The sequence below is a fragment of the Sminthopsis crassicaudata genome, chromosome 2, assembly GCF_048593235.1.
Source record: "Sminthopsis crassicaudata isolate SCR6 chromosome 2, ASM4859323v1, whole genome shotgun sequence".
NCBI classification, from domain to species: domain Eukaryota; kingdom Metazoa; phylum Chordata; class Mammalia; order Dasyuromorphia; family Dasyuridae; genus Sminthopsis; species Sminthopsis crassicaudata.
In genome coordinates, this window is record NC_133618.1 from 196912728 (window position 1) to 196935005 (window position 22278).

At 36.6% G+C, this 22278-nt stretch overlaps 1 protein-coding gene across 5 annotated transcripts in view; it reads left to right on the forward strand.

Annotated features, from left to right (window-relative positions):
- DCDC2C (doublecortin domain containing 2C) overlaps positions 1 to 20610 on the forward strand; it is a 173926-nt gene extending 153316 nt beyond the window's left edge. For 4 of the 5 annotated variants that reach the window (XM_074288066.1, XM_074288067.1, XM_074288068.1 and 1 more), the window contains 2 exons: positions 16037 to 16289; positions 20263 to 20610. In XM_074288066.1, the coding sequence (XP_074144167.1) occupies positions 16037 to 16245 (209 nt within the window). In that variant the 3' untranslated portion in view covers positions 16246 to 16289; positions 20263 to 20610. Of the gene's footprint in view, positions 1 to 16036; positions 16290 to 20262 lie in introns of those variants that run through there. The other variant, XM_074288070.1, reaches the window with a different exon arrangement.
- The last annotated feature ends 1668 nt before the right edge of the window (positions 20611 to 22278 follow it).

The following is a 22278-nucleotide window of genomic DNA, read 5'->3' on the forward strand; positions in this document are numbered from 1 at the left end:
AAACCAGACTATGACTTTTGGGACACACACACACACACACACACACACACACACACACACACACACACACACACACAAACACTCGGTCCATTTATTTGTCCAATGTGGTCCAAAACATTGGACTGGGTGTTTAAATATGTGTGTGTGTATGTGGGGGGGGGGGCAAAGTGGAAATAACTTTTCTATTTCCTAGCTGTGTGACCTTGAGTAAATTGACTTTACCTCTCATTGTCCTCATCCATAAAATAAGGGAGGTGGGCCTATATGATCATTTCTAAGTTTCCTTCTAGGCTAAATCTTATCATGCTATAAAATGCAGGGAGGCAGATTTTAACCTTACATAAATAGCAACTTTTTAACATTTATACTTGTCCAACAATGGAACGAATCACAGCTCAAAGAATGAATTTCCAGTCACTAAAAATGTTTATACAGAATAGGTAATATAAAGAGAAGCAGGTTTTTCACCTACCTGGAGCATTGTAGGTCCTCTTTCCTTCTGAATTTCCCTTTTGTCCTCAAGGGCACCACCATTCAGTTTGCTGTTTCCTTTTGTTGAATCTTATCCCATTCTCTGTGTCCACATTTTGTGGTTTTTCTTGCCAGAGATACTGGAGTGATTTGCTAGTTTATTCTCTAACTCATTTTACAGATGAGGAAACTAAGACAAAGTGATTTGGCCAGAATCATACAGCTAGTAAGTGTCTGAGGTCAGATTTGAACTCATGAGGATGTCTTCCTGATGATAAGCCTAGTACTTTATCCACTGTGCTATCTGGCTCCCCTCACCAACTACCCAGGTTTGAAAACTCATTGCCATCTTCAACTTCTCTCTGTCCCATGCCATATATCTAATCACTCACCAAATATTTTTTTTCTCTACCTCTCTTGCATACATTCTCTTCTTCTCTCCCCGTCCTCAGCTAAGTTAAGCTTCTCCTCTTCTCCTATTTGAAAGATTGCAATAATTTTCTAATTGTTCTTCCTGCCTCATATCATCCTATTCCAAGGGGCATCATTTATATAGTGACTGAAGTGATTATCTTAAATGACAGATCTGACCACATCATATTCCTTCTAACAGAACTGAAACAAGCAGGGTGAGGTGTCTAGGCCAAGATCATACAGCTAGTTAAGTGTTTGAGGCCATATTTAAATTCATGTCTTCCTGACTCTAGACTTGGCACTCTCTCCACTGTGCAACTTGGTGGATTTAATAAGTTCTATAGTCATTTTAAAGAGTCTTTTTTTTTTTTTTTTTTTTTTTTTTTTTTTTTTTTTTTTTTTGAGGCAGCATATTACAGTGGAAAGAGCACGGACTCTGGAATCAGAGGACCTGCGTTCAACTTCCACTTTGGACAAGTCATTTCACACTCCTTTCAGCCTGTTTCCTATAAAATGAGGGGATTGGACTTGAACCTCTCCCTTGCTGAAGGTGAAGGATCCTGTTAATTTGCTGAGAAGACAGTATTATTTCTAATCTGTCTAGATTTGGCTTTAGCACACCTAGATTTCAATTCCAGTTCTTCACTTTTGATCTATAGGACTTTGCACATGATAGGCAGCTGGTGACTCAGTGAATAGAGCACTAGGCTGGCATTTAGGAAGACCTGAATTCAAATCCAGCTTTAGACACTTATTATCTGTGTTATCCTGAGCAAGTCATTTAACCTTTGTCTGCCTCAGTTTCCTCAGCTGTAAAATGGGGGTCACAATAACACCTACCTTCAAGGATTGTTGCTGTCAGGATCAAATAGCATAATAATTTCTCATGGTGTCTGGTACATAAAAGCCTTTATATAAATGCTTATTCTCTTCCTTAGGGCAACTCATCTAACCCTCAGCTTCCTCATCTGTAAAATGATGCTAGTGCAGGTAATCTTTAAACTCCCTTTCAGTTCTAACTCTTATGATTCTATGACCAATCTTTTAATATTGATCCAATCCCTTTCTTATTGATTTTTTTATTTCATAAAACAACTTTTTTATATTTCTAAACTGACAAACTATTGCTAGGTAATTGTTACCAAATACAAAAGATAAAAGCTACCCCATGCTGTGTTTCTAAAATTTCCAAACTAATTCCAAACTAAACCAAAAGATAGATTCTGTTGCCTCAAGTTTCTACATGATGTCTTAATTTATAAAAAGCAGCTGTTGTGTATTGTGGCAGTCAGAGATATAAGCAAAAATGAAAATCCATATCTTAAGCCTGGTGTTGAATGTTCTCCTCCTAACATTTGCAAATTATGGTGCATTTTAAAATGTCCAATTGGTATAATCCAGGATGGGCACCAAGTAGAAGCTTTCCTGACCTCATTCAGCTGTTGCTGTTCAGGCAGGTTCTTGGCGGCCCCCTAACAGAATCTTATTCTAATCAAAATCTGGCTGTCTTGAAACTCTTGGTTCCCATTCCCTTCTCCTTGCTCCAATTTAAAAATTCCCCCAGCTGCTCCTGTTAGCGGTTTAATCTTTCCAATCAACTCTTCTAACCACTTCTTGAATTTCTTCCTTCAGTGACTGTGAGCTCCCCCAGCTGCTCTTGCCCATCTTGTTCTTTTTGTATGCCAGAAAGTCTAGCCTTCAAAAGAGTTTGAGTCTCTTTATTTTGCTTTCGAGTGTAGTTTAAACGCAAATACTTATTAGCTAAAATATTTCTAAGTGCACAGACTGTGTCAAGGAGAATTTTGTCATGCATACAACTTGGAAATATGCAGCTCCAAGAGAGCAACTGTTTTCCTATTTCAACGTGGATGTATATGTGGAGATACAAACATATATATCCTTCAGTATTTTAAGGATGAACAAATTTATTAGTGTGGTGAAAAGGGCGTAGATTGTAGTGTGGTGCTTTATGAAAAATAATTAATTTATAATAAATTCCCAATTAATTTCTAATTATTTTGTTAACATGTTGATTTAGGATTATCTACATTTGCAGATGCATTACTGACTTTTGCAATTCAATTACAAGTTATTTGTTTCAAGTATGTGCATGACATCTTAATTCATAACTAGCATCTATTGTATATCATGGCAGTAGAGACATAAGCAAAAATGAAAAACCTTTACACAACAGATCTACAGAACCTGGATGGTTGAAATATCATGGCCCACAGGACCAAAGATGGTCAAAATTGAAATGGATATCAATAGATGAAAATAAGTACTGGATAAAATCTAATATGACAAACTTAATAGCGTTGAATATAAAGTGCAAAATTGGGGTTGAAAAATTAATCTGACAAGAATAAAATGGGAGAAGTATGTCTAGAATGAGGGGAAAAAAGATTTGGGAGATTTATTGGATTTTAAGTTCAAAATGAATCAATAGCAACAACATGTTCTGAGACATGATCAAATAACGGATTGGCTACAGATTCCTCCTAACCCTGAGGGGAGAATCTATGATTCTGATGAAATTGGACTGAGTCCTGCCCTCAAAGATCTTAAGTCTGTTGAGAGATGAGTGGGCAGATAACTATCTGTGCATAATCAATGAATATGAAAGTTACCAAAGAGACTCCTTGAGAGTTCAGAGAAGGAAAAACTTTCCAATTCCTCCTTATCCAGAAATAATTCTTTCCTTCTCTGAGCTCCTCTAGTATTTTGTTCCTGCCATATTCTTTGGGCTAGCAGTTGGATTAAAGTTATTTGTGGCCTCATTTTATCTTTCCCTGATAGATTATAAAGTTTTTGAGGACAGGAATCTTATTTCACTCATCTTTTCATTCTTAGTACAGTAACATATAGTAGTATTTGTTGAAATGATTTAACCCTGTAAGTGCACAACATATCATATTTGTCTAATTACATACATTCATTCAACAATATTTCCTGAGTACCCAGGGTACTGGAGTTATAAAAATATGTACAATACAATCTTAGCTTTCAAGGAGTTTACAAACTAAGAGGAAAGAAAAATCCATTTGCATATAATTGATATATAAGTATGGTGGGATATAATAATAAAAGTTAACATTGATCTTACTCTTGGTTGCAAAATATTTTATGTATATTATCTGACTGATAACCTTGTAAGATAAGGTCTACTTGTATTATTATCCTTGCTTTACAGATAAATATCAATAACAGAGGGAATAAGCAATTTTTTGTATCTGAGGCAGGATTCAAACCCTTGTTCCTTCTAACTCAAAGGCTAGTACTTTTTCTACTACTTCAATATAAAGTAATAGGTGGAGTACCAAAGGAAGGGAGAAAGAAATTGGGGATGAGATTAGGCTGGAAAGGGAAGGAAACATGTAAGTCGTTCTTGTTTTTTGCTCAGTTTCATATGGACAAACTCTCGGGCATTAGTTATGGAAGCTACAGAAAAGTTTATATTCTAACCACAGACCACAGCTCATTATTATGTACATATTTGGTTCTCAATTCACATAGAAAATGAATATGCATCCTTTAGCAGGCTCCCTGCTCCCAACACCAAAATGCTGCCACTTTCTGAATTTAATGCATACTATTATATTCATTATTTATATACATATTACATCTGTATTTATTTATTTTATTATATCTCTGTGGCTAATAGAAACTATTATATATTTGACCAAAGTGTCATTTCTTTGGGTTTTTCTTCTTCCCGTCTTTCCCAACTCAAAGTAAATTGATTTGTAAGGTAACGTGCAAGGTCTCCAAAATCCCATTCCATCCACAAGAGATAAAAAATATGATAGCTTTCTATCTATTTATTTATTTTTCTATATTTTGGGGGACTTGCCTCTCTTTTGCATCTTGATGTTTGATTTTTTTAATGGGCCACAATTTATAGATGAATTCACTTTGGGAGATTCTACATTTATTTAATTCTACAAACATTTAATATGCCTCTTATGTAAAGCAGTGATTGGCCCTATCTGTGCATATATGTATAGTTATGACCTTTCCTTCCCATATCATTTGCCTCATCTCAGTTTTGTTTCATGTCACTCTATAGTATGTAGACTATCAGTTCAAACTTTTTGTTTCATTTTGGGATCTATAAGAAGTGAATCAGAAGCAACATTGGCTTCTGCTTAGCATGGTGCCTGGCACATATTAAGTGCTCTATAAATGTTTACCCCTTCCTCCTTCTGCTAATCCTCTTGGGAATGTCATTACTTGTACTTCAGTAACTCCTAGATCATATGTGGGCACTCCTTTTACTAATCTTATTTGACCTCCCAACCACTACTCTCTTATCTTGTGTGATTCTAGTTTGTCTTTCTGTTAGTCTTCCAAGGAGATCTAGTAAAAACATTGAATGCTTTTTTCTTGGATTCTCAGAAAATTTAGCCCCCTTTTCTTTTTCTCTGATTACTCAGTGAGGGAGCACAATGAGAATGCACAGAATTGTGAATATTTTTATTTTTATCTCTTCAATGGATTATTGTGACCAAAAAAATCATCATCTGCTGGCTACAATGCTGGTTAATGAATCTTTTCAGATTTTAGATATACTCATCTTTAGACTGCAAATGAATTCTAAAAACCTTGGATTTTCCAGGATCTGCCAACATCTATAATTTGTTGTTCTCTTTCTGGTCATTTCCATACTATACCTCTTGTATTCTGGACATTTTCCTCATCCCCCTCCCAAAGAACTGAGCCTTGCCGAGGTTCTGATAGTTAACTTTTGCATTATGTTTTTTGGAAACATTACTAGGCCACTTCCTGGGCATTCCAAACTATGCACATACCTCCCATCCTTGGCTCTTAACTTTTTCTTTTTTTGTGTAGTGTTTTCCTTATTAAAAGGAAAATTCCATGAGGGCAATAACTGTCTTGCTTTCTCATATTTGTTTTACTAGCAAGTTAAAACAGAGTCTGACATTGAAAATACTTAGTAAATAGCAAATACTTTCATTCATTCTTTCATTCATTTATTAATTCATTCAAGAGCCCAGAGTCATTTTGTTGCTACAATGATGCATTTAAAGGAAGGCTTCCTTCTCTTAAAATACTTATTTAATGTTAGCTGATTACATCATACTCCTAAGGATAGGAAGGATTCAGCTGACCTCCCATTAGGTATGATGGTCTGTGACCAAAGCCTATACTGTTTTGAATTCTCCAAAATGGTGAACCTCAACAAAATTTGAAATTTATATGAAATAATCCTGAAAATATACTGAAGAATGAAGCATACTTAAAATATTGAACTTCACTAAAAAAGCAGAAGTGCTCTGTGGGTGCAAGGAGCATGGTGTAGAGTAATCATTCCAAGGTGAACCAAATATTTATTAATGAAAGAGAATTAGGTATAGGAGCTCAAAAGGGCCATTGAATCAGATGGAAAGGCACCCAAGTTCAGGAACAAAGCAGATAGTGATGTTTCCTCCCTGGCCCCTACCAAAGATTTTTATTGATATCTTCCTTCCATTCCCTTTTGTTTCTTTTCCATTTTTCCCCTTCCTTTTCCCTTGTTTTCCCTTCCTAACTTCTCTTGCCTTGTCTTTTGCCCCTTTTCTTTTTTTCCCTTCTCTTTTTCCTTTCTTTTCCTTTCCAATGCCTTTTCATAATTGCCCTTAATATCTTCCCATTCACCCTCCTGGAGGGTTATCCCACATAATACTTTATCTTATTTTATTCTTACAACAACTCTTAGGAGATGTTGTCTTCATTTTATAGATGAGGAAATAGGCCTAGGAAGAATAACTTGTCCAGAGTCACATTAAGTGTCTCAGATTGGATTTGAATTCAGGGACCTCCTGCGTCACTGTGTCCATTGTCTCATCTACCTGCAACACACACACACACTCTCTTTCTTTCTCTTTCTCTCTCTCTCATGGAATCTGTTTATATACACACATATACATATATTTATCTTTGTAGATATTTCAAAATATATAAATTATTATAATATAACATTACATTATAATTTATATAATATATGCCGTATGTGACATTACATATATTATATATTATTATAAATATTATTTAAATTGAATTTATATATTTTTATGAGATATTCCCTTCTCTCTAAACATTTCTCTGATAACCCTAATTGCAAGTGCTCTTTCATACTTTCCCTCTTCCTGGAATCTCTTCTTTGCTTCATCAGGCTCTATATTACATTTATTTGTGAATATATTTTATTCTCTAGTTGTAGTGTAAGCTCCTTCCAGGAAGTGACTATAACTCTTATCTCTGAATGCCTAGAGTCTAATACAAGCCCTTTATAAAACAGACTTTCTTTCAAATTTCTTTGTTGAAATGATGTTTACTCTGCTTTGACTCCAGGTTCACAAGTCTCATATACGCTTATTATAGATCACTTTCCATAAAGTTTAGCCAATATTGTAATTTTCTTCTCCTAGTAATATATTGTACCATATGTTAGTCCCCCTGGCTCTCTGGCTCCTGGAAAATCTATATATTTTCTCCATCCTATGTTTAGTTCCTCCATCTCAGATATATAGTTCACTATTATTTATGGATTCTGGATTTATCTATATAGCTATTTTGAACTGAAGCTGTGATTTTAGTCAACCAACATTTATTAAGAGCTTACTAAGTGCTAGAGTAGCTAGATGGCACAGTGGATAGAGTGCTAGATCAAAAGTCAGAAAGACTCATCTTCTTGAGGTTTAACACATTTAGTAGCTATGTGAACCTGGACAAGTCATCTAACCCTCAGTTTCTTCATCTGTAAAATGAAGTGGAAAAGGAAATGGCAAATACTTCAGCATGTTTGACCAAGAAAATCCAAAATGAAGTCATGCAAAGTTGGACACAGCTGAGATGATTGAACAACAACTGTTTGCCAGCCAGTGTGCCTCATTGGTATAAGGAATTCTTAATAATGAGACTTTTCTAGAACTTCAGATTGACAACTCCTCTATAATATGAATATTAGAGAATTTCTGGAATACTTAAAAATTGGGAATTACATAATTACAGGGTGACAAGCAGGAATTGGATCCAGGTCTTTTTTTTTTTTTTTTTTCTTCCCCTGATGCATTTGGGGTTAAATGACTTGCCCAGGGTCACACAGCTAGGAAGTGTTAAGTGTCTGAGATCATATTTGAACTCGGGTCCTCCTGAATTCAAGGCTGATGCTCTATCCACTGAGCCACCTAGTGCCCCTCCAGGTCTTCTTAAATCTAAGACCAACTTGCCCTGCATTGCACTAGGGTATCTTTACAATCACAACATATGTTATGTATATTATCCCATTTGATTCTCATAATATACAATAATATATGGAAATTCCTTTACAGAGAAAGAAATTAAATTCCAGAGAAGAAATTGTCTAAGGTCATACAGCTAGTGATTGATAAGAGCTGGCATCTGAACGCTAGTCTTTGGATACCAGGTCCAGGCTTCTTTCTATCTCCTACATTTGAACCTTGAAAAACAACTTTTCCTAGATGTTCTTGTTCTCAAAGAAACTGGACAGCTGAGCTAAGAAAAATTCATCAGCACAGTAGAGCTTATATTTCCAGTTTGAGAGAATGTAAATATAGATGGCTATTGGGCTACGTGATGATTCTGGCAAATCAAGTTTCTGTTGTAGGTGTATGAAAATTTTATTGGATCTGTTGGGTTCTTTCAAACTGATCAACAGTTCTGAATTTATATAAGTGGGCTCCTATTTCTATTCCTGGATTTTCTCCACTCTGGCATCTGTTTTCTTCACTTTACTGAAAACATTCTAACCACATCATGACTCATGGGAAAAGAGAGAACTGCTTTCCTATGGCACCTTCCTCATTAAGCAATTCTAACAGATTTTGTATGTGAATGTGTTGTGTTGTGTGTGTGTGTGTGTGTGTGTGTGTGTGTGTGTGTAACGTGCTCTCCTGGCAGTTACAATTACTAGTCTGTCCTAGACCCACCAGAGCACCTTTGACCACTGTCCTTTGCAGTGTGAGCTCTACCCGGCTCGCCTCCTCTGAGGCCTTCTAAGGTCTCTGGCCACAATCTCTTGAATCTATAGCTTAATAACCGGTAGCGCACTCAAGAACAACCACGTGTAATCTTAAAAGCCTTTATTATACCTACTCACATAATGCCCTAGCTGATGCCCTGACTTGTTGGTTCCCGAGTGAACACCTGGTCAGAAGACCCATGTGTTCACTACCAAAATCCTTACCTCTTTCGGCTACCCATCTTGGCTTGGCCACCCAGGCTAGGAGCCAGGGTGAACAGCAGGAGGTTAAAGAGGGCGGTTGCTGCCTGCAGTGGGCTTACATAGGGCCTGTGAGGTCACACACACAGCCAATCAGCGAGAGAGTCACCCATTACGAAGCTATCTCAATATGGCCAGGATCCCGCCCAAGGGCAGTCCTAATATCCACAGAAATTATTTCTGGGCCTCAATCCCGATGCACTGTGTCCGCCCATTTAAAGGGCCCTTACAATTCCCTTTCTCTTGTTTTGCGGGAACCGCACATCTCACCAAGCTAAACTTTTAGCACCAGCTATAGTTCACTTGGTCCATGAGATGACAGAGTGTTATGCCCAAGGAGGTACAAAGCAGCAGATCAGTAAACAGAAGTATGACAATGAGAACCAGGCTCAACAGTGGCCCAAATGTTCAACCCATTCATCAAAGTCATACTCGAGATAATAGGCCAAAGAGATTGGATGCCAATGAGGTAGGATGTCAACACTGAGGTGGGAAGTCAACAAGGTAAAACATCACAATTCTAGTTAACAAATATCAGTAGGTAGGTTGTCACAATTCTAGTTACATTTATCACAGTTCTAGACCAATTCTAGTTTCTTACAATTTTCTGTTGCACTTTTCACAATTCTAGAACAATTCTAGTTTATCACAATTCTCAATTGCACTTTTCACAATCCTAGAGCAATTCTAGCTTATCACAATTCTCTATTGCACTTTTCACAATTCTAGAACAATTCTAGCTTATCACAATTCTCTATTGCACTTTTCACAATCCTAGAGCAATTCTAGCTTATCACAATTCTCTATTGCACTTTTCACAATTCTAGAACAATTCTAGCTTATCACAATTCTCTATTGCACTTTTCACAATCCTAGAGCAATTCTAGCTTATCACAATTCTCTATTGCACTTTTCACAATTCTAGAACAATTCTAGCTTATCACAATTCTCTATTGCACTTTTCACAATTCTAGAACAATTCTAGCTTACAGGTGCACATAAGCAAAGTCATGTCCAGTAACATTGTCTCAATAACAATGGCAGGTGGGTGTGTTGGTTTTTCACCCACTAATTTAAAAGCATAGTCCTTCAATAGAAAGCATAGGGCAAAGCCTCTCCCCAGGCCACCATATGGCAAGTGGCCACGGGAGAAGCAAGCAGGCCCATTGTCCATTTACAGTCTTTATATTGCGTATCACCCAAAACAGTCCATTTCAGCTGCAACACTGGAACTGTGTCTGGTGTCTCTGGTCACGGTCAGGAGGGGCATCGCTGCCATCAACGTCTGAAGGGCTGCGGACATCTGGCTGGTCTCTCTGGACTGTTGTCTGGTCCTTCTCTTGGATCCCCAGGTTACAAATGTCTCTGGTGGGGATGAACTCTACTGCTGGATCTGCACCTAGGAAGGAATGTCCCCGGGGCCCAACTTGGGCCTTTCCAAATGCCATCCAGGCCTTTCCACATCACAGTGGAAACAAAGTTGTTGTCAAAAAGATTAACAAGTCAGACAAAAGTCAGTCTGTCACTTAGCTGCACTTTCTGTGTATGCCCGAAGTGCATTACTAAGGTAAAATGCAAAGAATTTAAAAATGTAAAACCAAAATAATTTAAAAGTGTAAAACCGAAATAGATTAAAAATATAAAACCAAAATAACTTTAAAATGTAAAATCAAAATACTTTGAAGATGTAAAATCAAAAATGTTTTAAAATGTAAAATCAAAATTTAAAAATTGTAAGCAATCACATATCCCAAAATTCCCTTCTCTTGTTTAGAAGAGAAGATCTTGGGGATAGTCTGGGCAGTAATGACTTTACTAGAACACTCGGCTATATCCCTGAATTCTTTTGCCTAAAAATCAAAAGTTTGAGTTTCTGATACCGAATTGTACTCCAGGAGTGTGAATCAATAAATCTGATATTACTTTTCCTCCTGGGTCAAAGATCACACACTGTCTATTTATTCTAGTGATTAAAACAGCAATTTTCCAACCCATTCTAGACATAAACACTGTTTTATAAGTACCCGTAGGGGGTTGGGAAATCAAGCTCACCTGTGGAAGTGGAAAATCCACGAGGTAAGAAAAGAGGAGTTCCAACTCTCCAAAGACGATCCTAGCAGTTTTACAAGTATAAAATTCCACTCTCTCTAACTGCAAGGTCTTGTCCCTGTAAGGTTTCTTAGAAATTAACTGAACTGTATTTTTAAAACTTTTCTGATTATACTCAATACCCCACAATTCCTTTTTGCCTTGGGGCATAAAGCCTACTCCTGTCCTTTGAAATGAAGACACAGGAGTTTTGAATGGATTAATGGGCAGTGCTGATGGTATTATCGCCCTTCCTTTTCCTCCTCCCCCTACTCCCTTGGCCCAAGAAGGTGAGGCAGAGGGAAGAATTGGAAAATCCCCCAAAGGCTGATTCCAAATCAAACCTGAGCTTTGCACATAAAAAGAACTAAACTTCTTCTCAATGGAAGAGTAATGGATAAATTCCTTAAAACAACAATGCAGGAGGTAAACCAACAAAATGCTAAGAAGAATTTCTACAACTTTAGTCCATGTGGTTCGTTTATTTCCTTCCTTAGTTTCAGCCACTGGTTTGAACTCTTCCTGTTCTATCTGTAGTAACCTAGCTTTTTCTTCTTTCTCTATCTCCATCTGTAGTTTAACCTGCAATTCCAGCAACTCTTGCTGTGGCATTTTATACTCTCTACTGTCATACATACGCATTAGCTCTAGGTTGCTCCCTCTCGGAGCTATATCAAATAGGTGTGGGGATAGCCTTCTGGGAGCTTGATTACAAGCTTCCTGCTGTTCTTCAGTGGTGATCTTTGTTAAAAGATCTTCCATCTGGCTCTTTAACCTCTTTATATAATAAGCATTATGTTCACCTGTGTCCTTGAGTCTGATCCCAGAGTTACCTGGGTCCATATTGCTTCTCTGTCTTCCCTCTTAAGTGGCGTTTCTACCGGATCTTTCAGAATCTTAATTCTGAATATTAAATATTTTCAAAACCTGATAATTTCTGATGCGTCCACGTTGAGCGCCATTTGTAACGTGCTCTCCTGGCAGTTACAATTACTATTCTGTCCTAGACCCACCAGAGCACCTTTGACCACTGTCCTTTGCAGTGTGAGCTCTACCCGGCTCGCCTCCTCTGAGGCCTTCTAAGGTCTCTGGCCACAATCTCTTGAATCTATAGCTTAATAACCGGTAGCGCACTCAAGAACAACCACGTGTAATCTTAAAAGCCTTTATTATACCTACTCACATAATGCCCTAGCTGATGCCCTGACTTGTTGGTTCCCGAGTGAACACCTGGTCAGAAGACCCATGTGTTCACTACCAAAATCCTTACCTCTTTCGGCTACCCATCTTGGCTTGGCCACCCAGGCTAGGAGCCAGGGTGAACAGCAGGAGGTTAAAGAGGGCGGTTGCTGCCTGCAGTGGGCTTACATAGGGCCTGTGAGGTCACACACACAGCCAATCAGCGAGAGAGTCACCCATTACAAAACTATCTCAATATGGCCAGGATCCCGCCCAAGGGCAGTCCTAATATCCACAGAAATTACTTCTGGGCCTCAATCCCGATGCACTGTGTCCGCCCATTTAAAGGGCCCTTACATGTGTGTGTGTGTGTGTGTGTGTGATGTATATTAAAGTTACCTCTTCTTCATTCTATTTGTCAAACTTCTGTAAATCTATGTGTCTAAACTGGGACATTTTCCATTCCGCAGATTGGCTGTTACCACTTGCTCTGGTGGTAATCAAAGGGCAAGTTGGAGATGGTAGAAGGAATGCTGGGCTTGGGTTGAGAAATATGGGCTTGAGACTGGTCTTTTTTACTTAACCTCTCTCTGCTTCTCTTTTCTCATTTGTAACATGTGTAGCTGGGTTAGATGGCCTCTAAATACCTTTCAGTTCTAAATCTACAACTTTAGCTATTTGACAAGAGGAAGGGTACCCAATGTGTTTGAAACTTAGTCTTTAAAATGGGGATGATAAAATGTATGTAGTACTTACTTCCCTTAGAGGGTTGTTTTGAAGAGCAAATAAGAGCACCTTCGTATATAGCAATCAATTGATTGATGAATATATGAAGAACATTTGATAAACCAAATACCTACAAAAACTATACTACTATATACTACATAAGATATTCTTATTTATATGAAAGATAGATGGTACAGTGGATAGATTACAGTGAGTAGAGTCAGAAAAACTCATATTCTTGAGCTCAAATCTGCCCTTAAAATGCTTACTATTTGTGTGATCTTGGGGAAAACTGCCTCAGTTTTCTCATATATAAAATTAACTGGAGAAGGAAAGGCAAACTATTCCAGTATCTTTGTCAAGAAAATCCTAAATGAGTTCACAGAGAATCATACATGACTGAACAACAAAAATTCTTATTTCCTTCATCACTCACCATATTGTTCTCTGCCTCTTTTTTAATTACACATATTTTTACTTTGGGAGTTGTGAAAGTTTCTAATTTTCTTCAACTATTTTTGTCTTAGCAATTTTACTCATGTTTTAGTAAGTACAGAATTGCTTTATTTTCCTCTTTGGGCCTGAGAAGGGTAGTGTTATGAGTAGAGCTTTTGAATTAAGAATCATGAGAACTGAGTTTGGATTTTAGCTCAGCATTTGAAGAGCCAAGGTAAGTTAGTATCTCAATATGCTTTCTTGTATGTTTTGCTTTAATAATTATTAAAGTCCTTCTTATCTCAAAATTTTTATAATTCTATCATGGGTTGTCCCAGGGTGAGGTATCTCCTTCACATATTTATTGTGTTTAATGCATTTTTATTGAATGGCTGAGCCCTCTGAGATTCTTTGATTTCTATGCTCTGTTATCAGAGAATTGTGTTATCAGTCAGAGCTCTGCTTTTTCAGTGTTTGATGAATAGCTTCCTGTAGCAACACATTATTCAGACCTTTTGTAGAAAGAAAAAAAGAATGTGTGTATATATGGATGTGTGTATATATGTATGTATGTGTATATGCATTCTGCACCCGTGGTTTCAGAGATACTGAACTTAAAATCTTGCCTCCTATACTATGTGTTGTATTTTCCCTCTCCTTGGGAAAAGGCATTATTTGCTACTTTCAGGAAGCCCATTCTGTGACTTTTTGTTGGGAGAAGAGGGCTCACTGTGTTGTAGTGGAAAAACCATGAGTCTTGGTTCAGAAAACCCCACCATGTCTCTATTGTGTTCCTCATGTTCTTATGAGATTCTTAATAAGTAATGTTTCTGGGCATTAGTTTCTTGTTCTGTAATGTAAGGGGCTCTAAGTAAATGTTCCAGATAGGGCATTATGTGAATTTTGTGACTATAATATTTGCTGAATGACTACTAACACAAATCATAATAATTACCATGCTGCATTTATATCCCCAAGTTACCAGAATTTCATCTATATGTCCAAATTATTTATGTATATTTTCTCCAACTTGTGATTTCATCATTTCAGGGAACATTTGGTGGGGGGGAAGGCCCCTCTGCCAATATATGTTGGCAATTGCTCAGTATGTGATCTTAGGAAGTTGTACTGAAGAACTGAGTGATTAAATGATTTGCTCAAGGTCACAGAGCTAGTATGTCAGAAGCAGGACTTGAAGCCTGATCACCTTGACTTCAAAGTTGGCTATTCACTATGGAATTTGCATCAATTAGTCAATCAATAAGATTTAAATACCATATATTTGTTATTATGAATTATTATTATTGGATATTGTGATACTGTTTGGGTTACAAAGACAAAAGTAAAATAGTCTCTACCCTTAAGAAATTTTCATTTTATAACAATGTCTTTATACATTACACACACATACACACACATACATATACATACATATTATTTCACATATATGATCTAGGGGGAAATCACAAAAGAGTTCACATAAAAGGGTAGTATATGAGCTGACTTAAAGGAAAATGGGGATTCTAAGAATCAGGTGAGAAATAAGTGCATTCTATGAATAGGGGGAAGGCAGTATGTACAAAGGACAGAGATGGGAGCTGGAATGTGATGTGTCATAAGACATTGGACTCACTATCCCAAAGTCAGGCTATAGTTGCTATAAGACCCTGAGGGTCCCAGAGTATTCCTGAGTGATCTTTTTTTTCCCTCTAACACTATCATCTTAAATACTCTCCTTTCCCTCTTCCACTCTCTGAAGAGAGAAGAAAGTAAGAATGTGCTTCTTCCCATTATCAGATAATGCTTTAATTTAAAAACATTTTTTTTGAGAGAAGGAAAGGAAGAGGAATAGTTCATTTCATCCTTTTGCCCTAAGAGTTAAAGGATTCATAAAAATTATGGGATTCTAAAAAAAGTGAGTGGTACTTAGTAAGCACTTTATAAATCCTTGTTGACTATTGTTGACATAATTCCTTCCCAAAGTGTTATGCATTTCATTTTTAAAATGTGACTTAATTTGAACCTTTTGGTCTCTACATTATATTTCCCATCGCTTCCAAGTTGAACTCATTCTCTCTGACAAAGAAAAGTAGTTAAACAAAAAGCTCATCAATGACAACAATATTGACAGTATATACAATATTCCATCCTAATGATGCTAGTAGGGAGGAGGTATCTTTTTATCTCTTTTCTAGGACTTTCACTATTTTTTTATTATTCAGAATACAATTCTTTTTTAGTGACCTTTTCATTGATGTTGATGTAGTCATTGTCTATAGTGTCTCCTGGGTTCTACTTAGCTTTCATGGCATCAATTCACATAACCCTTTTCATATTTCTCTAAATGCCTGATATTTATTACTTCTTATTGCATTCTTACAAAGTACGAAGTGTATTTTGGTATATACTTTTGTTTAACTACTCTTTTTTAAACATTGCTAATGTGGGCTTTGTTTTATTTTCTCTATCCCAAATTAGGATCCAAGTCTGACACATCCCTCGTAGTAAAACAAAGACTATCCAAACAACCACATGACCAAATACTATGCCAAGAATCACAACTAATAAAGAGATCAAGACACCCAGGACAACAGAAAAAAAAACAGAAAAAGCCACATCAATGCAAAGAAGAGCTGCTTCACCAGGAACATTGGCTATGGAATAAAAAACGATCACAAAACAACTGAAGAGAAAACTTGACATTTGACCTCACAGTGCACCAGCTAAAGAGGTATGGCATCAGCATTTTTTCTCTTGGAATTATAGTTTATAATAATGATTTATTATGGTTTTTATGAAAGTGAAAATTGACTTGGTTTGAATCTTGGTTTGACCATTCATTGTCAATAAAACACAGCTGTCCAAGGAGTAGAATGGAATGGCAGCATCCTTCTCCCTAGAGGTCTTAAAGCAAAGGATGACCACTTGTCGGGGACTGCTAGAGAGGTAATTCTTTTCTATGAATGAGTTAGACTAGAGAAATACTGAGATCCTTTGCACCATTAAAATTTGGAGATTTCTCCAAGCAAGCCTGAGCCTTAGTGTCCTCATCACCAAAATGGGTATGAAAAAACTAATTCTGCTTATTCTTCAGGGAAAAAAAACAAAAACAAAAAACAACTTTACAACCTTTAAAATATGATTCATATGTAACATTGATTCTGTGGTCTTTTTGTGTCTCCATTGTCCAAAAACTATGTGTCTTATATTTCACCTTTTCTCAAAGTTTTCTGGGACCCCTAAAGGGTTTAAAATACTCTCTATCTTTGCTATTGGGTTAAGCTCTCACTGATTGTAGAGTCTGAGTTCTATTTAACAGATTATTTACTTTAAAGACATAATCAGAAGATACAAACAAATATTTCTCCCTGGAATAATTTTATAATCCTTTTAGCCCTGGGCAGTAGATAAGAATTAGCTTCACAGATTAATTCAATTTCTACACAGCATTAGCTGCCACCAAATTCAAGTCCAAAGCCCTGCCTGCCATTGGTCCTGGCATCCTGACTTTTCAGGACTTCCCTGATGGACTTGCTACAACTGGCCTATAATCTTGGTTGCAAGATCCCTACAGCTTGCACTCCTGGATCAGGGACTCCCTTTCCTTTACCTATAACTGTTTAAAAGGACAAATAAAGCAAACCCCAAATTCAAGGCTGTTTCTCTGGCGCAGTCTAAGGAAGGGGAAGTTGACTCATACCTTTCTAACTTACTTTATGATATCCTCTCTGTGAGGGTATGAATTCTTCACTCTTGGATCTTGCCAGGAAAGAAAACATATCCTAGTCGGCTGGATTTAAAGACAGAGACAGTTCTGAATATATAGCCAGTGAAAGAGGCTGCTCCTTACCATGTGCTAAGGCAGTGAAGAAAATTCATACCTGTACCTGTCTTTTAGAAATAGATCCCTAGTGTCTCCCTTATCATTGGCTTCATCTCTCCATCTCAGAAGACCTGGGCATGGGCCAAACAAATACTAATTATTCATAAATTTGAGCTATCTTCAATTGAATTGCATCTGATGTATGTCAGAATGTTTCTAGAAGTATTTGAGGAAGTCCTCTATCTCCTGAGACAAAAAGTTTATTTCCCTCAGGTGAATTGGAGAAGCTGGTTTCAAATTTTGGCTCTACCACTTATTAGCTAGCTGTATGACTAGACCTCAGTTTCCTTATCTGTAAAATGAAGGGATTGACTTTGTTTACCTTTGATGTTCCTTCTAATTTCAAAGCAATGATATGGTTTTGTTGAGTAGTCAATCAATTTTGTTCAATTCTTTGTGATCCTATAGGAGTTAGTAATAATGCTGCAATAGTTTGCCATTTCCCTCTCCAGTAGATTAAGGCAAACTTCGAAATTAAGTGACTTGTGTAGAATCATAGCTAGTGAGTGTATGAGGCTGGATTTGAACTCAGGTCTTCCTGATGCTAGCACTCAATCCATTGAACCACCTTGCTGCCTTCAAGGCAAACAAAGGTTAAGTGATTTACTCAGGAGAACACAGCAGGTGTGTGTTTGAGGTCAGATTTCAATTTAGATCTTCCTGACTCTGGGCCCTACTGCTCTATCCATTAATCAGTTTGCTGCCTCTGATCCTATTATATTGGAAAATGATTCCTGGAACTTCATACTTTATTACAGATCTCAATTATTTTATACCTTTCAGAAAAGGTGCTTCAGGGGAGGATGACACATATTCATATAACCCAAACTGCCTAGGGTTTGGGTATGGGGAAAGAAAGGAAAAACATCCAGGTTTTTTCCTAGTTTTATGATAGCTGTTGTTCTCTTACTATCTGTTCTATCATTCTTTTAAGAGAATCCTAATGGAGAGTGAAGTATGAAATTTCTTCTCTTCACCTTCAGTATATATCCCAAACCTTGTTTTGTTTGGCCAATTCAGGAAGTTCTAGCTGGGAACAAAGATACTTAACACTTTTTTGTATATTTATTCTTGGAAAAACATTCTATGAATAAGATTTTTCCTTCACTTTTCTTACTATTTGGGTTATCACCAATGTCTTAAATTGGATCTTGTTTATAATGGTCAAATAATAAGAACTCACTTATTATTTTCTTCATGGAAATGTTATGATTAGTTGGGACAAGTTTGATTATTTCAATTTTACATATTCAGAAACTTGGGGGTTAGGCTAATTAAGTGACTTGCCTAGGCATATAAAATTTATATCAGACAGGATTTTGACACAATTGTCTCTTGTTTTTCTCTTGTTCTCTTTCTAGAATATCATACAATCTCTTAGCACATGGTATGAATGAAATACCATTTTTTTTCCCAGAATAGATATTTCTTAAAGAGTCAGCATCCAAAAAAATCAGTTTTTATTACATGTCAAAATTTAGTCAATAAATAGATTTCAAGAACTTTGCCTTTATAGGGGATTAAAATTAATTTTTTTATTAAGGAATGAGATTTAGAGGTCACAATACTAAGCTGTTCTTGGTTGCAAGTATAGTATTCTTTTTACAATACTGCCTCTTCATTAGCAAGTAAAGTTATTTTCCATTAAAACTAGTATCTGTATGACTTTACTATGGCTAGCTACTTTCCTCGTTTGGCTCAGTCACATACATAGAAATCATCAGAGGTGAAATTTCAATACATGTCTATAGAACTCTACTATGGCATAATGCTTCTTCTTGAATGCACCTTATTCAAATTGAATTAAATATTCTAGTACCTTAATTAAGTGAAAGAAATACTATGGTACAGCAAACAGTGTTCTCTATTTAAACACAGAGGTCCTGGATTCAAATAGTATCTCTGATGCTTTTTCCTTATGTGATTTTAGGCTACGAAGTCACATCATATCTCTGGGGCTTGGTTATGATTTCTAGAATAGATGACCTTGAAAGTTTCTTCCAGTTGTGATTCTATGATCCTGTAGATATAGAAGATTTAATCATGCCTTTACTTCCATACTCCTAGTACAACACAAGATTGGAGAATAGAGAATATAAAATGTCTAAGCAAGGTGGTTCACCTTTAGAGGTAGGAGACTTCTTATGATTATAGGTATTCACAAGATGTTTTTTAAAAAAGTTTTTATAAAGTTTTATAAAGGGAATTCCTGTTTAGTTAAGGCTATTTCATCTAGAGAGAGGGAGTCAAATGGTCTTAAGTTTGAATACTTACTTAATCACACTTATTATCTGTATGATTTGTGGCAAAGTGAATAGAGCATTGTGTATAGAGTTGGAATGACTTGAGTTCAAATGTGACCTCGGTCACTTACTAGCTTTGTGACCCTGGCAAGTCACTTAACCTCTGCCTCAGTTTCCCCATTTGTAAAATGGGTATAATAATAGCACCTACCTCCCAGGGTTGTTGTGAGGATCAAATGAGGTGATATTTATACAGCACTTAGCATGGTGCCTGGCATATAATAAAAATGCTACGTAAGTGGGAGTTGTTTATTACTATCATTATTAGTATTCTTTCTGGGCCTCAGTTTACTCATTTGTAAAATGAGGTAATTGGACTACTTAACTTCTGAAACCCCTTCCAGGTTTCATATCTTTGATATGATATTAATAATATATCAATATGATATGATATTAATGGTGGCGTATTAGTAGAGTCAAAATTCTTCAAAAGAATGGTAGAAAAGAAGGGTGTATATTGCCTTACAAAACTTTCAAGAAATTTTTGGCATCTGTTTGCTTTTATTTGTATTTTTCAGGTGGTCTTGGAAGTGAGAAACCAGTGCTTTTCAACAACAGCAGCAGCAGCAGCAACAGCAGCAACAACAACAACAATAATTACTTTTAAATCTACTTGACTCCAATTTTTCTCCTATCAAAGTTGCTTCCAATCTCACATTCAGACATCTTAATAGCAAGAAAATCATGCCTGAGAGGAAACCTGAGCCCCAAAGCAATAGTTTTAGTTTACAAGGAACATTTCAGATTTTTCATGTCCCAAATCATTCTAATTCTCTTTCTTGGTAATATTTCTTTTTACCAAATGTTTAAAAGAATGAATTGTTGGTCATTATAATTAAACTCCATAAAACTCTTCCAGAAAACTACCAATGTGTATTGAACTTGTATTGAATTCTATATCTCATTCTTTATCTGAGAGATATATTATAGGTGAGGTACATCATGTCACTTTGGACCAGCACCCTCACAAAGGGGCCTTCCAAGTCTGACTTTAGAAACTTAGTAGTATGTGACACTGAGTCAGTCACTTAACCCTGTTTGCCTCATATGAGGGGAAAAGAGTTCCAGGTATGAGGGTATTTTGTACAACAAATTGCAAGAAGTCCAGTTTCACTTGATTGTAGGGTATGTTTAAAGGGAAAGGAATAAGTTATAAGAAAACTAGAAATATAGGAAAGAATCAAATTATGGAGTGCTTTGAAAGTCAAACAGGGATTTTTATAGTTAATCCTGTATAATTAGGAACCACTTGAGTTGATTGAATGGGGATTATTGGAGGAGACTCTAACATGGTCAGATTTGAACTTTAGGATGGTCAATTTGACAGCTGACTGGAGGATGGATTAGAGTAGGGAGAGACTTGAGACAGCCAGAATAGCCAACATGCTATTGCTATCATTATTTCAGTAATAATTTACATATATGGTTATGAGAGAGAAGGGGTCATATGAGAGATATTAAGAAGGTGGAAATGATAGGATTTGAAAAGTGACTGGATATGGAGGCTGAGAGAGAGAGGGACAAGGATAAACATCTAGGGGTTAAATAGTCTGAGTGACTGGGATGAGTAATAGGGAAGTTATGAATAGGAGGTTTGGGAGTAAAGGTAACAGTCAATTTTGGACATGTTATATTTAACATTATATTACATTACATTCAATATGAGATGCTTAAGTAGGCAGTTGGATATGTAGGAGGTGGAGGTCAGAAGAAAGATTAGGACTGGAAAAATAGATCTGAGAATCATCTGTATAGAGATGATAGTTCAATTCATGGGAGCTGATCCTGTCACTTAGGTGAATTTGTCTGGTCTAGACCAAGATACAGGACAGAGCCTTGGAGATTCTGTCATCATTAATGGGCCTTATGTAGATTAAATCAAGCATAGGAAACTGAGAAGGGATGGGAGAAAGAAAACCAGGAGAAGCTATCATGAAAATCTAAAGAACCGAATATTAAGAAGAAAAGGGTGGCCAACAGTATCAGAGGATGTAGCAAGGCCAAGAAAAGTGAAAACTGAGAAAAGGCCATTAGAGTCAACAATTAGAAATTTCTTCTTTTAAAAAAAATTCTTAATAATTTTGGACACAGCAGTTCTGTTTGAATGATGAGTTAAAAAATGAGCCTTCAGAGAGCTAAGAAGAAAGTAAGAGCAAAGGAAGTGGAGGCATCAGTTAGTTGTAGGTGGTCTTCCAAACAGGAGACAAGTCTTTAAGGTAAAAGATCACTGGCTAGTGGGGATGGGTGTATCAAATAAGGATATTCTGAGAACGTGGGAGACCTGGTAGTGTTTGTAGGTAATAGGGAATTGCCCATAGACAAGAAGTCCTGCTTATCTCCAGCACTTTAACCCAGTGCCTGGCATATATTAAGTACTTCATATATGCTCTTTGACTTAATAAATGCTTGTTAATAGTATCTTCTGGAAAGGACAAAAGTACAGTTGTTGTGTGGGTATTTTTTTGGTTGGGTAGAAAATATTCCTGGTGATAATATTCTTAATAAAAATAAATTTCCATCCAAAATCAAATAAG